General features: G+C 46.5%; 1 protein-coding gene across 1 annotated transcript in view; it reads right to left on the bottom strand.

Annotated features, from left to right (window-relative positions):
• IL18RAP (interleukin 18 receptor accessory protein) overlaps positions 1–17,273 on the bottom strand; it is a 60,221-nt gene that overhangs the window by 22,128 nt on the left and 20,820 nt on the right. Inside the window, exons 2-5 of the mRNA XM_073550647.1 lie at positions 16,281–16,509; positions 2,497–2,665; positions 1,786–1,963; positions 160–228 (exon numbers count right to left, since the gene is read on the bottom strand). Of these exons, the coding sequence (XP_073406748.1) occupies positions 160–228; positions 1,786–1,963; positions 2,497–2,665; positions 16,281–16,509 (645 nt within the window). The remainder of the gene's footprint in view (positions 1–159; positions 229–1,785; positions 1,964–2,496; positions 2,666–16,280; positions 16,510–17,273) is intronic.

Genomic DNA, 17,273 nt, shown 5'->3' with positions numbered 1-17,273 from the left:
GAAATAAATTCTGCTGTCAGGTTACCTTTAATTAATAGATAAATAAATATACTATAGTAACAGTAGTATAATGTCAATACAAAAACTGCCCTCACTAACTCCATCTGTATTACTACTAAACGCAAATACGAGTAAAATAATAAACTGTAAAAATCTTACCAAGTTCTGCTTCTATTTTGGTCCCATTAGACGGACCCGAAATTTGTGGGGGTTGTCGTGTATCTGAGACTGCAATAAAAAGATAAGCATGTTGCACAAAAAACCTTGATCATCCTGTATGTACACAAAGTTACTAGGCAATTGAAAGTATACTAAATGCAGTTGAGCAAAAACATTTGCAGGACCCTAGCAGTCCATGGCCGCTATACTAGAGACGGAAGAACCTCCTTTTACCCACCAACAACTCAATAATGGCATCATGTCAGGCTTACTGATCAGTAGAGGATCCCTTTCTAGGCCATTCCAGCATCCTACCCGTTTAGGCCACAGCTACCTTGTGTCCAAGGTCTGTCCTGGAGTAGCATCTGACATCCATCTGGAGTCAAACCTAACCACACTATCCGGGGCTCTAGCGAAGAGACAGGTGTTCACCTAGTAGCGTGAGTCAAGGCTCTCCTCGGTTGACGGCACAGTGGTTCCAAAACCATGTGCGTTACAATATTGCACTACTTTCAAAGCTGATTAGTATCCCATATGCTGTCTAGAAACAAGAGGTAAACTGTGCAAATGCTGCTGAAAATGGCACAGTTCTTTAAATGGGTTATTTCCTTTCAGAACATGCCAGTCCTTGGGCGCAGTTTTTGATAATAAAGCAGTGTCTCACCCTCTCCAGGCCAATTGCTGAGTCTCTGCTGCTGCTCCCAATGTCTGTTATTGGCTGTTGCATTAGCATCACATTGACAGCCTAGCAGCTAATCAGGGAGCTCAAAGGCTCTAAGCATGGTATTGCGTCTAGAGAGACAGAGCTCATTGATTGACTTCCACGCTGTTAACAGAACACAAATTTTGCAGCCAATAACAGACACCAACAGCAGCGTCTGAGACTCAATGCTGGACCTGGGGCAGAGATGAAAGTGATTTTTTCTTTTCAACACAAACTGCGCCCTGGATTTTCATAAATGGGGCCCATCTTTTAAGCGTAAGAGCTTGTGCAGACAACTGTATTTTCATTCCTAGTGTGATCCGACAGAACCTCGGATCGCTCTCAGACCAACGTTATTCTTTTGGGCAGTGCACTTGTCCTAATTTTGCCTCAGATAGAGTCTGTCCGAGGAAGAAAAATCTCCACATGCATGATTTGCATCCAATATTTGGATCGCACTTGGCCATGCAAGTCAATGAGATAGTGGAAAATATCGGGCAACACTCTGATGACAGACAGAATGGAGAAGATGGAGAAGTTTAGTTTCAATCTTCTCAACATCTGAGAAAATCAGCACACTGTGATCATACTCTGATCAAACTCTGATCAGAATGCGATTAGTATAATCAGACCAATTGTCTCAGATGATAGAAAATATGGTCGTGTGACCCTAGCCTCATAATTATTCTGGACTGGTCTCCCAACCTATTCAGTATCCTATCTGAATCCTTGAATCATTTTACTTACTAATGATCAATATTTGTCTGACGCAGCATAAAGTTTCCGTCTGATCAATGTGAACTACTCTCTGTTGAGCTTCTCTCATGCTGGAACATATGTACTATTCTTTAGAGCTGACTTTTTTCCTATTATTGCCAATCATAAAACATTATGTACAGTGTGTAATAGTAGGGAAGACTTACCATCAACTGAAACTTGAATAGTTGCTCTCATTATCCATTCTTTCCCATGCATATATAAAACATAATCACATGTGTAAATTCCAGCATCATGTACGTAGATTTTAGAAAATTGGATCTCATTATTGTTTATGTTTAGAGAAAATCGGTTTTCAGAGGTAACAGAGGAAAAATTTAAAGTCTGAAATAAAAGTAACAATAACGTCATTTGAGCAAATTATAAATTACAGGATCAAAAAGTTAACTTTTGTCAATATTTTTTTCTGAAAGCAAATTTATCATTTTTTTGCAACAGCTTTTTTTGTGGATAAAAATGAATTACCATATGTGAAAAGTCTCTCTGTTATTACAGGGTGGATTTATAAACTCTTCCACAAGTAGAACATCATTTCCTTTTGAGAATTATTAACTCCTTGATTTAGAAACATGGGGGCAGTTTTCAGAAAGTTGTAGTAAAATTCCATAAGCTATCCTACCACAAATACCAAAAAAGTAAAGGTGCCCTTTTCCTTCTTTTTTTGTGCTTCTTTTTCTAATGAAATCCAGCTTGGACATCCTCGATGTGTATATAGTAAGTCTGTTATTATGACATGAATCTGGGATCTTTATGGGTTTTTTTACTTTTTATTTTTAACAATTTATGTAGTATTAGTAGTATAGTAGTATAGGTGTGATTCCATCTGTGCCAGGTAGGAGAAAATAAATACAACTCACCTTGTACCATGTAACATTTCTTACATTCTTTCCCAGGTGACAATTTAGTGACGGACATGACATAGACATTTTGTCAGTAGTTGTAAAAAAAAATCTTTTAGGACCATAATTTTCACAGTTTTTCCTTTCTGTGGCATGTACTCTCATTTTCATGCAGAGATTCCTCCTTCTGTATTAAGAAAGCAGGAAAAAATGAGTAGCTGACAAATAAAACATAAGTTAATCAATCAGGGAAATATTAAACAAAAATGTTAGACACTCCAGATTGCTCAAGAGAGGTAAATACACATCTCTCTAAACTAATAGCTCTACATACTTCCCCTTCTTGTCTGTCTTCATGTCATTTTGACATTTTCCTTTATAATGTTTGTTTTAAAACATTCTTTAACCCCTTAATGCCCGGAGCTTTTATTGGTTTTTCGTTTCTCACTTCCCTTTTTCCCAGAGCAATAACGTTAATATTTTTCAGTCAATGCACTATTTAAGGGCTAGTTTTTTGCGAGATGAGTTTTACTTTTGAACAATACCATTGGTTTAACCATGTCGTGTACTAGAAAATGGGAAAAAAAATCCAAGTGTGGTGAAATTGCAAAAAAAAGTGCAATCCCACAAATGTTTTTTATTCGGCTTTTTTACTAGAATCATAGAATCGAAGAGTTGGAAAGGATCTCCTGGGCCATCTGGTCCAACCCCCTGCTCAAAGCAGGATTTGCTAAATCATCTCAGACAGATGTCTGTCCAGCCTCTGTTTGAAGACTTTTATTGAAAGAAAACTCACCATCTCTCCTGGCAGCCTGTTCCACTCATTGATCACTCTAACTGTCAAAAACTTTTTTCCAATATCTAATCTGTGTCTCCTCCCATTCAGTTTCATCCCATTGCTTCTAGTCTTTCCGTGTGCAAAGGAGAATAAAGATGATCCTTCTACAATGTGACAGCCCTTGAGATATTTGTAGACAGCTATTAAGTCTCCTCTCAGTCTTCTCTTCTGCAAGCTAAACATTCCCAAATCCTGCAACGTTTCCTCATAAGACAGGGTTTGCAGACCAGTCACTATTCTGGTCGCTCTTTTCTGAACTTGTTCCAGTTTGTTGGTGTCTTATTAAATGTGGCGCCCAAAGCTGGACACAGTATTCCAGATGAGGTCTGACTAAAGAGGAGTAGAGGGCAATAATGACTTCACGTGATCTAGACTGTATGCTTCTGTTAATACATCCTAAAATTGCATTTGCCTTTTTTGTTGCTGCATCACACTGTTGACTCATATTCAGTCTGTGATCTATTAGTATACCCAAGTCTTATTCACATGTGCTGTCGCTTAGCCCTATTCCTCCCATTCTGTATATGTTTTTTTCATTTTTATTGCCCAGATGTAGTACTTTGCATTTTTCCCTGTTAAAATCCATTCTGTTAGTTGCTGCCCACTGCTCCAGTTTGTTTATATCTTTTTGAATCCTCTCTCTTCTCTAGTATTAGCTATCCCTCCTAGCTTTGTGTCATCAGCAAATGTAATCAGTTTACCCTCAATTCCTTTATCTAAATCGTTGATAAAGATGTTGAACAATACAGGGCCCAGGACAGAGCCCTGTGGTACCCCACTTGAGACATTCTTCCAACTGGATGTGCAGCCATTTACAACCACTCTTTGGGTCCGATCACTAAGCCAGTTATGAATCCACCTAACAGTTGCCTTGTCCATTCCATACATAGCCATTTTTTCAATAAGGATTGTGTGAGATACTCTGTCAAATGCTTTGCAGAAATCAAGATTAGTGTTGAGCATTCCGATACCGCAAGTATCGGGTATCGGCTGATATTAGCGGTATCGGAATTCCGATACTGACTTCCGATACTTTTGTCATATCGGATACCGGAATCGGAAGTTCCCATCATGTTATGAGCCTGCTTGCTTTGATTAAGTCAATGGGAATCCTCCGAAGTGTGGGCACATCCTGTTAGGCATGTAGGCATGTTAACTATTGGCATGGCTGTGATTGGCTGCCGAAATGATGTCATGATGCACTATAAAAGCCACCGCAGCCGCCATTTCTGGTTCACTCTGCTGTGAATTCAGTTAGGGACAGGCTGCTGTAGAAGACTGTGAGGGACAGTTAGAAATAGCGATTCCACCAAACATCTAGTGCTTTACCCAGGCTACATAAACCACCACTGTAGCCTTCTTTGCCCTAGCAGCAGTGTTCACAGCAGTCTGCAAGGGCTGTGTGAGTGCAGCTCACGCTGTGGAGTGGGTCCTGCAGCCACGTCAGGTTGTAGGCTGCCCAGCGTGCCTCACTGCTGCCTCATACATCTTTTAATTTTTGAGCTGCATTTTTTACATAATTTCAATCTAGTGTGCTTCCATCCGTATCCATATACGTTGGTTGCAAACACTAGTAGTAGACAGCGGAGCCTTTCTGCAGCCTTTCAGTGCTAGTGTCCACTTTGCTGCACTGTTCACGGCTGTCTGAGAGGTCTTTGACTGTGTGTCAGTGCAGCTCACGCTGAGTAGTGTGTCCTGCAGCTACGTCTGGTTGTAGGACGCTCAGCGTGCGTCAGTGCCTCACACATATTTTTATTTGAGTGCAGCTCATTTTTTCTTCTATTAGTGTGCATCCATCCGTCTCCATCTACGGTGGTTGCAAACACTATATAGGAGTACACAGCGGAGCCTTTCTGCAGCGTGCCAGTGCCCACTTAGCTGCACTGTTCACGGCTGTCTGAGGTCTCTGACTGTGTGTGAGTGCAGCTCACGCTGAGTAGAGTGTCCTGCAGCTACGTCTGGTTGTAGGACGCTCAACGTGCGTCACTGCCTCACACATATTTGTCTTTGAGTGCAGCTCATTTTTTCTTCTCCTATTAGTGTGCATCCATCCGTATCCATCAACATTGGTTTGTTGCAAACACTATATAGGAGTAGATAGAGGAGCCTTTTTTTCTGGCTTGTGCCCTGCCGGCGCAGCCAGATTAGTATTACCCAATTTTTTTGGAGCCTCATCTTTTGCATTGTAGGTTACCTGCCTGCATTGTAATAGCTCCAAAAAGTTGGTTATACTATCAGTTTCAATTCTTTGTTCACATACTTTGAGTTTGTTTCCAACAAAGAAACCACAAAAAAGTTCACCAAACACTACATTTGGAACTTGTGTAGGCCACATCAGCTCCTATTAAAGTGTAGTCCACACACACACTTCATAAAATTAGTGTTTCTTGTACCTGTAACCAGCTGTTCAGGAATAAGCACAATAAGGCCCCCCTTTGTACTTTTCTGCCTATCTTAAGCAGTCTGGCAAGATGAAGAAGGCAGGGAGTAAGGCGCGTGGGCATGGGCGTGGAGTTTCAGCAGGGAGAGGACGTGGGGATTCTGCAGGGAGAGGACGTGGGGATTCTGCAGGTAGAGGACATGGGGATTCTGGGCCTGCTGCGGGCACCAGTGGATCAGCATCCCCCAGTTTTAGCAGGCAACAGTCCTTTATGCACAGCTTTGTAGGACCTCAACGTACCCCACTGCTGCGGGAGGAACAAATTGAAGCCGTTGTCGGATGGATGGCAGCTAACGCATCGACTTCAATTACTTCCACAGCCTCTCAGGACCAGAGCACCGAAGAGCAACCATCTGTCTCTTCACCACCTGCCAAAGTGCCCAGGCAGTCAGAGAGACATGGACAGGAGCCATCACAGTCTCTACTTCTGTTCTCGGAATCTGTTGGCTTGGAAAGAGGGGGCCAGCCAAGCAGCATTCCTGAATGTGAAGAAGAGGGAGTATGCAGTGATGCGCAACTTCTTTGTCCCTCTGAATCTGAAGAGGCGAGTGGGCCAGTGCCTATGGTCAGCACACCTCAGTACGCATCAGATGATGACGAGACTCAGTTGCCACTTTCTGGTGCGTACGGTGCTGGCGAGACAACCCCGGAGAAGCAGCTGTTTGAAGAGGGGAGGGAAGATGATGAGGTCCTTGACCCATCATGGCGTGAGGAACAGGAAGGTGGTGGGAGCAGCTCGGAGGAAGAGATTCCCCTACCGGCCAAAACAGGAGGCAGAGGGAGGGGGAAGACTTGGTTGCCTGTACCCTCCACTTCGGCACCCGTTAGGAGCATTCCTCATTCCAAAGGCAAAACGGGCGCTCCCAAGACTTGCAGTGCGTGGTCCTTTTTTGACACAGTTGCAGATGACATTTGATTTGTCAAATGCAAGCTGTGTCATCAGAAAGTCAAAAGAGGGAGAAATGTCAGCAACCTCAATACCACAAATATGTGGAAACATGTGCGCACCAAGCACGAGTTGGAGTTGCAGATACACCCTGAAGATGTAGGCCAACGTACAGCACCACCTACCACCTCTTCAGTTCGTGTTGGGGCCTCTTCCTCCAGCTCACACACTGCTGGTTCGGCTTCCTCACAGGATCGCCAAGGAAGAACCTCTGCCACTGTTGTCCGGAGACCCTGTCAGATTCCACCCATAGCAGCACGTTCCCATCCATCACAGTCATCGGTAGCACAGGCATGGGATAAAAGGCGCCCTTACTCGGCAAACCATCCCCGAGCACAGTCTCTGAATGCTGGCATTGCCAAACTTCTGGCAGTTGAAATGCTGTCATTCAGGCTGGTGGACACTGACACCTTCCGGGACTTAATGGCATTGGCAGTCCCCCAATACAACGTGCCCAGCCGCTTTTATTTCAGCAGGCGAGCCATCCCTGCCCTGCAGAAACATGTTGAGGGCAAAATAAAACATGCGCTACTAAACGCTGTTAGTAGCAAGGTCCACCTGACCACCGATGCGTGGACCAGTAACCATGGACAGGGACGATACCTTTCCCTCACTGCCCACTGGGTCAATGTTGTGGAGCCGGGTACAGATCTGGAGAGTGGCGCTGTACGTGTTCTTCCAACGCCACGGATTGCAGGACTCCAGTCTGTACACATAGACTCCTCCTCCTACTCAAGTTCCTCAGAAACAGCAGAGCAGGAGCCTGTTACGACCGATATGAGCACAGCCGTGGCCAAACGTCAACAGGCTGTACTCAAATTAATTTCTTTGGGGAATCGAAGCCACACAGCGCAGGAGCTCTGGAATGCTATCAAGCAGGAGAGCGATGTGTGGTTTGGGCCAGCGAATCTCCAGCCGGGCTTGGCAGTGTGTGACAATGGCCGAAATCTGGTGGCAGCTCTTGGCCTAGGCAACCTCACACACATCCCATGTCTGGCACATGTGCTTAACTTGGTCGTGCAGAGCTTTCTGAGGGACTATCCGGATCTTGATGCACTGTTGCACAAGGTCCGCATAGAGTGCGCTCACTTGCGGCGTTCCAGCACGGCAAGATCGCGCCTCGCTGCTCTGCAGCGACGATTTGGCCTTCCGGAACATCGCATCATATGTGACCTACCCACCCGGTGGAATTCAACGTTACATATGTTGGAGCGGTTGTGTGAGCAGCAGGCAGCAGTCATGGAGTACCAGCTGCATCAGGCGCAAACAAGTCGCACTGTGCGCCATTCACACTTCAGCACCATTGAGTGGGCCTCTATGAAGGACATCTGCCTCGTTTTGCGTGCCTTCGATGAATCCACGCGGATGGCGAGTGCAGATGATGCACTAGTCAGCATGACTGTCCCCCTTATCTGCCTGCTTCAAAAAACACTGCAAGCACTAAGGGAGGAGGTTTTGGAAGAGGTGGAGGATGAGGAGTCCCAAATGCCATCTGCTTCTGGACAGTCTGCGCTACGTGTTTCCTCACAAAGGCCTAGGCAGGGGACACTTTGTGAGGAGGATGAGGAGGAGTCGATGGAGGAGGAAGACATCTCTCCAGAGGAGGGAGGTACACAAACCTCTACTCAGTATGTACAGCGAGGGTGGAGTGATGCAGAGCAGGCCGAGGTCACGCCTCAAACAGGGGACAGCAGTTCTTTGGCAGTTGGGAGTCTGCAGCACATGGTTGATTTCATGCTGCAGTGCCTGAGAAACGACCGCCGCATCGCCCACATTCTCGTCTCGGCTGATTATTGGGTGTACACCCTCCTAGATCCTCGCTACCGGGACAGCGTACAAAGGCTCATACCAACGTTGAACCGGGAGCGTAAACTGCGGGAGTACGAAGAGTCACTGGTGCAGTCCATAATGTTTTCCATTCCACCCGACAGCATTGTTGCTAGTGCTTTACAAAGCAGCTCTGTGCGTCGAGGCAGTGGAAGAAACTCTGCACAAAGAGGGAGCAGAGGCAGCGCCGCAGCACAAGGCAAGACCACTATGGCCCAAATGTGGCAAAGTTTTGTGTGTCCACCACAATTGTCTACACCATCAGCGACGCCTCGAGTCAGCAGGAGGCAACGCTTCTGTCAGATGGTGTCAGACTACATGTCTTGCCCTGTCACTGTACTCCCAGATGGCTCTTCCCCCTTCAAGTTTTGGGTCTCTAAGCTGGATACATGGCCAGAGCTTAGCCAGTATGCATTGGAGGTGCTGGCTTGCCCTGCTGCCAGTGTATTATCGGAACGCGTCTTTAGTGCTGCAGGTGGTGTACTAACAGACCGTCGCACGCGACTATCTTCCAATAATGTTGACCGGCTGACTTTTCTGAAAATGAACAAGGCCTGGATCTCAAAGACTTTGCCATTCCTCTTACAGACTAAATTAGTGGTTGGCAACTGTATCCAGGTCTGCTGGTGTGTTCATTTTTCTACCACCTGAACTATAATCCCTGTGCTTCAACACAGCCAGTTGTCGCTCAGATGTGTCGTCTGCACAGAGAAACACACTAGCTCCTGTGTTAGTGGGGTTCAGTAACGCCAGCTGATCCCCTGCTGTGTGGACGGCAAAGTCACCAGCTCCATCAACATTCAAACCACTACTGATTTTTAACCGTGCCCAACTTAGGTCTCTGGCTCCACTGTCTCTACTATTTCCCCTGGCCTCCAACCCCGCCATCTACATCTCTGAAGTGGCGTCAGCACAATCTACACTTGTTCCTGTGTTCCTGTGGCTCAGTCCCATCAGTTTATCCCCTGATGTGTGTCCGGCAAGGTCTCCTGCTCTGTCCACATTCCCATAACCAGTAGTGGGAATGAGGACAGAGCTGGCGAACTTGCCGGACAAACATCAGGGGATCAACTGACGGGACTGAGCACCAGTAACACAGGAACAAGTGTAGATTGTGCTGACACCACTTCAGAGATGTAGCTGGCGGGGTTGGAGGCCAGGGTAAATAGTAGAGACAGTGGAGCCAGAGGCCTAAGTGGAGCATGGTTAGAATCAGTAGTAGTCAACAACCTCCATAAAAACCGCTGCCCATTGGCCTCTGCATGCGGCATCCGTAATCCTGGGCTCCAACAGCGTCAGTTGGTGTTCAGAAGTGTCGTCTCCACAGAGCCAAACACATTCGTTCAAGTGTTAGTGGGGTTCAGCACTGCCAGCTGTTCCCCTGCTGTGGAGATGGCAAGTCTCCTGCTGCCTTCACCTGCCAAAAGCAACAGGCCCCAGCCTGCTCCTCGCCTAATCCTGGGCTCCAACAGCGTCAGTTGGTGTTCAGAAGTGTCGTCTCCACAGAGCCAAACACATTCGTTCAAGTGTTAGTGGGGTTCAGCACTGCCAGCTGTTCCCCTGCTGTGGAGATGGCAAGTCTCCTGCTGCCTTCACCTGCCAAAAGCAACAGGCCCCAGCCTGCTCCTCGCCTAATCCTGGGCTCAAACAGCGTCAGTTGGTGTTCAGAAGTGTCGTCTCCACAGAGCCAAACACATTCGTTCAAGTGTTAGTGGGGTTCAGCACTGCCAGCTGTTCCCCTGCTGTGGAGATGGCAGTCTCTCCTGCTGTCTCCGCATTCCAAAGACAGTAGGCCTCTGCCTACACCCTCCTATTTCCTGGGCTTCAACACAGCCAGTTGTAGCTCGGAAGTGCTGTCCACACGGAAAGAGACACTTGCTCCCGTGTCTCAGTGAGGTTTAGTAACGTCAGCTGTTCCCCTGCTGTGTGGATGGCAGTCTCTCCTGCTGTCTCCGCATTCCAAAGACAGTAGGCCTCTGCCTACACCCTCCTATTTCCTGGGCTTCAACACAGCCAGTTGTAGCTCGGAAGTGCCGTCCACACGGAAAGAGACACTTGCTGCCGTGTCTCAGTGGGGTTCAGTAACGTCAGCTGTTCCCCTGCTGTGTGGATGGCAGTCTCTCCTGCTGTCTCCGCATTCCAAAGACAGTAGGCCTCTGCCTACATCCTCCTATTTCCTGGGCTTCAACACAGCCAGTTGTAGCTCGGAAGTGCCGTCCACACGGAAAGAGACACTTGCTCCCGTGTCTCAGTGGGGTTCAGTAACGCTAGCTGATCCCCTGCTGTGTGGATGGCAAAGTCTCCTGCTGCCTACACAGTCCTACTACTACTGATTTTTAACCGTGCTCCAATTAGGCCTGTGGCTCCACTGTCTCTCGTATTTCCCCTGTCCTCCAACCCTGCCAGTTACAGCTCCGAAGTGGCGTCTGCACAATCCACACTTGTTCCTGTGTTACAGGTGTTCAGTCCGGTCAGTTAATCCCCTGATGTGTGTCCGGCAATGTCGCCTGCTCTGTCCACATTCCCATAACTAGTTATGGGAATGTGGACAGAGCAGGCGACATTGCCGGACACACATCAGGGGATTAACTGACCGGACTGAACACCTGTAACACAGGAACAAGTTTGGATTGTGCAGACGCCACTTCGGAGCTGTAACTGGCGGGGTTGGAGGACAGGGGAAATACGAAAATCAGTGAAGCCACAGACCTAAGTGGAGCTTGGTTAAAAGTAGTAGAAGTCTACAACCGATCTTAAAATTTCTTCAATGCAGCCTCAGCCTGCTCCGTGCTTGTCCCTGGGCTTCAACACAGCCAGTTGTAGCTCGGAAGTGCCGTCCACACGGAAAGAGACACTTGCTGCCGTGTCTCAGTGGGGTTCAGTAACGTCAGCTGTTCCCCTGCTGTGTGGATGGCAGTCTCTCCTGCTGTCTCCGCATTCCAAAGACAGTAGGCCTCTGCCTACACCCTCCTATTTCCTGGGCTTCAACACAGCCAGTTGTAGCTCGGAAGTGCCGTCCACACGGAAAGAGACACTTGCTCCCGTGTCTCAGTGGGGTTCAGTAACGTCAGCTGTTCCCCTGCTGTGTGGATGGCAGTCTCTCCTGCTGTCTCCGCATTCCAAAGACAGTAGGCCTCTGCCTACACCCTCCTATTTCCTGGGCTTCAACACAGCCAGTTGTAGCTCGGAAGTGCCGTCCACACGGAAAGAGACACTTGCTCCCGTGTCTCAGTGGGGTTCAGTAACGCTAGCTGATCCCCTGCTGTGTGGATGGCAAAGTCTCCTGCTGCCTACACAGTCCTACTACTACTGATTTTTAACCGTGCTCCAATTAGGCCTGTGGCTCCACTGTCTCTCGTATTTCCCCTGTCCTCCAACCCCGCCAGTTACAGCTCCGAAGTGGCGTCTGCACAATCCACACTTGTTCCTGTGTTACAGGTGTTCAGTCCGGTCAGTTAATCCCCTGATGTGTGTCCGGCAATGTCGCCTGCACTAGTTATGGGAATGTGGACAGAGCAGGCGACATTGCCGGACACACATCAGGGGATTAACTGACCGGACTAAACACCTGTAACACAGGAACAAGTGTGGATTGTGCAGACGCCACTTCGGAGCTGTAACTGGCGGGGTTGGAGGACAGGGGAAATACGAAAATCAGTGAAGCCACAGGCCTAAGTGGAGCTTGGTTAAAATTAGTAGAAGTCTACAACCGATCTTAAAATTTCTTCAATGCAGCCTCAGCCTGCTCCGTGCTTGTCCCTGGGCTTCAACACAGCCAGTTGTAGCTCGGAAGTGCCGTCTTCACAGAGTAAAACACTAGCTCCTGTGTTTGTGGGGTTCAGTAACGTCAGCTGTTCCCCTGCTGTTTTGATGGCAATCTGTCCTGCTGCCTCCCAATTGACAGCACATCAGGCCTCAGCCTGCTAAGTGCTTGTCCCTGGGCTCCAACATCGCCAGTTGCTGCTCATAACTGACTTTGGCACGGGTACTCCCTCCTGCCCAGCTTGGTTCCAGCCCTGCCTGCTGTTTCCGGGAAGTGTCAATGTCAGTTTGCCACCCCAAGTTGCCATGTCGTGTTGCGGTTGGGTTAGCCGAGGCTAGGGTGCCAGCAGTTTAGGTGCTTCCTATGTGGACTGCGGGTTCTGGTAAGAAAGGCTTGTTCCGTAGTGCCAGTAGGACAAGCACCCCCTGTAGGACTGTGTGATTCGGTAACTGCGGCCAGCTTGCGGCATGCCAACTTTGCTTTTCAGGGGTAACTTCAGCTGCCCCTCTGGGTTCCAGCACCGTCAGCTGGTTCTCGGCAGAGCCTTTGGCCTAGGTGCCTCCATCTCGGTATCCGAGTTCCGGCAACGTCTGCTGGTCCTTGGTAGTGCTTTGTAGCACAGGTACCTCCTGCTTAGTAACCGGGTTCCAGCACCATCAGCTGGTCCTCGGTTGTGCCATTGGCTCTTATTCCTTCTGCTGCCCCTCCGGGTGCCAGCACTGTCAGCTGGTCCTCGCTATTTCCATTTGCTCTTGCTGCTTATGCTACCCATCCGGGTTCCAGCACCGTCAGCTGGTTCTCGGCAGAGCCTTTGGCCTAGGTGCCTCCATCTCGGTATCCGAGTTCCGGCAACGTCTGCTGGTCCTTGGTAGTGCTTTGTAGCACAGGTACCTCCTGCTTAGTAACCGGGTTCCAGCACCATCAGCTGGTCCTCGGTTGTGCCATTGGCTCTTATTCCTTCTGCTGCCCCTCCGGGTGCCAGCACTGTCAGCTGGTCCTCGCTATTTCCATTTGCTCTTGCAGCTTATGCTACCCATCCAGGTTCCAGCACCGTCAGCTGGTTCTCGGCAGAGCCTTTGGCCTAGGTGCCTCCATCTCGGTATCCGAGTTCCGGCAACGTCTGCTGGTCCTTGGTAGTGCTTTGTAGCACAGGTACCTCCTGCTTAGTAACCGTGTTCCAGCACCGTCAGCTGGTCCTCGGTTGTGCCATTGGCTCTTATTCCTTCTGCTGCCCCTCCGGGTGCCAGCACTGTCAGCTGGTCCTCGCTATTTCCATTTGCTCTTGCAGCTTATGCTACCCATCCGGGTTCCAGCACCGTCAGCTGGTTCTCGGCAAAGCCTTTGGCCTAGGTGCCTCCATCTCGGTATCCGAGTTCCAGCAACGTCTGCTGGTCCTTGGTAGTGCTTTGTAGCACAGGTACCTCCTGCTGAGTAACCGCGTTCCAGCACCGTCAGCTGGTCCTCGGTAGTGCCATTGGCTCTTGTTCCTTCTGCTGCCCCTCCGGATGCCAGTACCGTCAGCTGGTTCAAGAGGACAAAGAACAGGAAGACAACCACCAAGATGCAGAACAACAAGAGAGAGAAGACAAAGAAGCATAAAAAAACAAAGCAGAAGAACATTAAGCATAAGACTAATACTCTGAGCAAATGATATTATCTTATTTATAAGCAGAAGAAAACTAAGCAGTGTATGGGGGTGAGTCCGTTCCTCCTCGTGGTGCCCCTGGAAAAGGCCTGCTGCTGCAGGCCAAACTGAACGCGGACAAATCCTGTTGTAAATCTTTTGTGACAGGCAGAACGGAAGGTGTAAACTTCTAACTTTTCTAGATAACAACTACAGGAATGCCTGACACAAATAAGAATATGATGAAGAAGAATAGGAAGAAGATGAAGAAGTTGAATATGTAGAATAATAATTGTTGAATAAGAAGAATATGAAGAATGTAAGAAAAGGAAGAAGAAGAATGTAAAAAAAGGAAGTAGAAGAATTTAAAAAAAGGAAGAAGAAGAAGAATGTAAAAAAAGGAATAAGAAGAAGAATGTTAAAAAAGGAAGTAGAAGAATGTAAAAAAAGGAAGAAGAAGAAGAATGTAAAAAAAAGGAATAAGAAGAAGAAGAAGAAGGTAAAAAAAGGAAGAAGAATAAGAAAGAAGAAGAAAGAAGAAAGAAGAAGAAGACATACATGTCTGGCAAAATATAAATGAGGCTAACATAGTCAATATCTTTGTAACTCCTAACGTCTTTAAAAAAAAGTTTAATTCCTGCTATTCCATTTGATTGGGCTAAACCTCTATGGCTTTATTGTTTCCTCCACCTCCCACAATACATTCTACATTATTCTTAGTTGTTTTTCTTCATGTAGAATTAACCTACAAGGAAAGAAAGGGGTTTTTTTAATTCCGATATTTTGGCCCCATTGACTTGCATTGGTTCCCGGTATCGGAATCGGCGATACCGATACTTTTTTTTAAGATCGGCCGATCCATTCCGATCCGATATTTTCAAGTATCGGCTGGTATCGCTCAACTCTAGTCAAGATATACTATATCTACAGCATTTCCCTGATCCACCCAATCAGTGATTCTGTCATAGAAGGAAATTAAGTTAGTCTGACATGACTTATTAGTTACAAACCCATGCTGACTCTGTTTAATCACTTCATTCTTATCCAAGTACTTACATACATGTTGTATAATAATTTGTTTAAAGATCTTTCCTGGTATAGTAGTCAGACTCACTGGCCTATAGTTGCCTGGGTCCACCTTCTTCCCCTTTTTGAAGATAGGAACAACGTTTGCTCTTCTCCAGTCTTCTGGGACTTCTCCTGTTCTCCAAGAATTTTCAAAGATTATGGAGAAGGGTTCAAAAATTTCTTCTGCTATCTCCTTCAGTATTCTGGGGTGTAATTCATCTGGACCTGGAGACTTGAATTAATTTAGGTTAGCTAAGTGTTTCCTCACTATCTACTAGGTTCACTAAATGCTAAAACTGACCTGCCATTATGATTCTCCAGGTCATTATGAGTTCATAGACCCCAAACATGTCTAGGTTCTTTTTAACGTAAGTGGTGAAAAAAAATTCAAAAGTTTGTTAAAAAAAAAAAACTGCGTCATTTTTTGATACCCGTAGCGTCTGCTTTTTTTGTGCTCTCGGGTTAGGTGAGGGTTTATTTTTTGCGTGCTGAGCTGATGTTTTTAATGATACCATTTTGGTGCAGATACGATGTTATGATCGCCCGTTATTGCATTTTAATGCAGTGTCGCAGCAACCAAGAGTTTTGACATTTTTTCTCGCTACGCCATTTAGCGATCAGATTAATCTTTTTTTATAGAAAGATCAGGCGATTCTGAACGCAGCGATACCAAATATGTGTATGCTTGATTTTTTTTTCTGGTTTATTTTGAATAGGGCAGAAGGGGGAGTGATTTGAACTTTTATATTTTTTATTTTTTTATATTTTTAAAAACAATTTTTTTTTCTTTTGGCATGCTTCAATAGTCTCCATGGGAGACTAGAAGCTGCCATAACCCAATCAGCTTTGCTACATAGAGGCGATTATCAGATTGCCTCTATATAGCAGATTTACACACTTGCTATGAGTGCCGCCCACCGGGTGACGCTCACAGCAAGCCAGCAGTGACAACCATAGAGATCTCCAGGAGACCTCTGGTTGTCATGCCAACGAACCAGTGATCCGCGATCACGTAACTGGGGTCATCGGTGGGCAGATTTCCTGCCCGATGGACTGAAGCGCGAGTTATATGCCTCTGTCAGAGTTTGACAGCGGCATTTAACAGGTTAATAGCCGCGGGTGGAACGCGAATCCACCCGCGGCTATTCCAGGTACATGTCAGCTGTTCAAAACAGCTGACATGTCCCGGGAAAGCTGTGGGCTCACTGCCTAAGCTCACATCAAAGGGAGGACGGCGTACTATTACTCTTGACATCAGAAAGGGATTAAAATTATCATATTACTCAAATTGCTTACCTGCATATGTATGTCCCAGAGTGATGTTCTTCCAAAGGGGAAATCTGAAGGGTTGATTCAATGACATTCAGATCCTTGCTGCTTTTCACTTCTTTGAGACTTTTGTCTGGTTTTTGTAAAAACCACTGAACTGTTTTTTCTGAACTATTGGATGTCAAATTACACTGGAAGTATACAGTCTCCCCAGCGTATGCCTGATATCGATAACGTGGTTCTTCATCTAAGCAGTCTGAAAAAGGTAGAATAAATAAAGAGTGGGCATTTCCTCATTAGTGGAAATAAAGAAAAAGATGACAGTTATGTTAAATGGAAGGTGTCATCAGGATTGTGCACAGTAACCTACAGACACTGTCAGGTCGCCACCGTAATACTGATTAAAATGATACCTTGGTTAATGAAATCCGTCTTGTGGTTGTTGTTTAATCTTTATTTTCAGTTTTGAGCTAATGATATGCTCGTGCTCAGGGGCGGCCTGTGGGGGTGTCTTTATGTGGTGCTCTGATTAGCTAGTTATCTGTATGGCTTCTGACAGGTCACTAATCCCTCACTGACTTTCCCACTAGTTTACATAATGAATACATGTACATACTGAAGAAAAAAAATATTCTAAAGAGCAGGCGCCATGGCTGGCACCATGCAGCATAATCACATGTTTAGTGTCCTAGTAATAACTTTTCTTGATGTTATTGAACATGTACAAAAAAAAATGTGAAAATGGCGCACACTGAGCCTGCGCAGTAGCAGCTATCGGTGTATGTATAAAGATCCAATAGCCACTATTGCGCAGGCGCCGGCGGCACTATCTTGCTGTATAAGAAAAAAATTCCTCCTCCAAGATGGTGCAGCGCGCGCCTGCGCAGTAGCAGCCCTCAGAGATCGGATCTCTATACGCACCTGCTGATCTTCTAATGAAGATCAGTATTTTTATGCCCTATTGCACCAATGTAGAATATAAATGGTTAGACTGGTGTAGCTTAGTCTCCTTCTACATAC

Source organism: Dendrobates tinctorius, unplaced genomic scaffold (genome assembly GCF_039654945.1).
Source record: "Dendrobates tinctorius isolate UK_male_01 unplaced genomic scaffold, ASM3965494v1 ptg000166l, whole genome shotgun sequence".
NCBI classification, from domain to species: Eukaryota; Metazoa; Chordata; class Amphibia; order Anura; family Dendrobatidae; genus Dendrobates; species Dendrobates tinctorius.
This window is presented reverse-complemented; position numbering and strand designations above follow the sequence as displayed.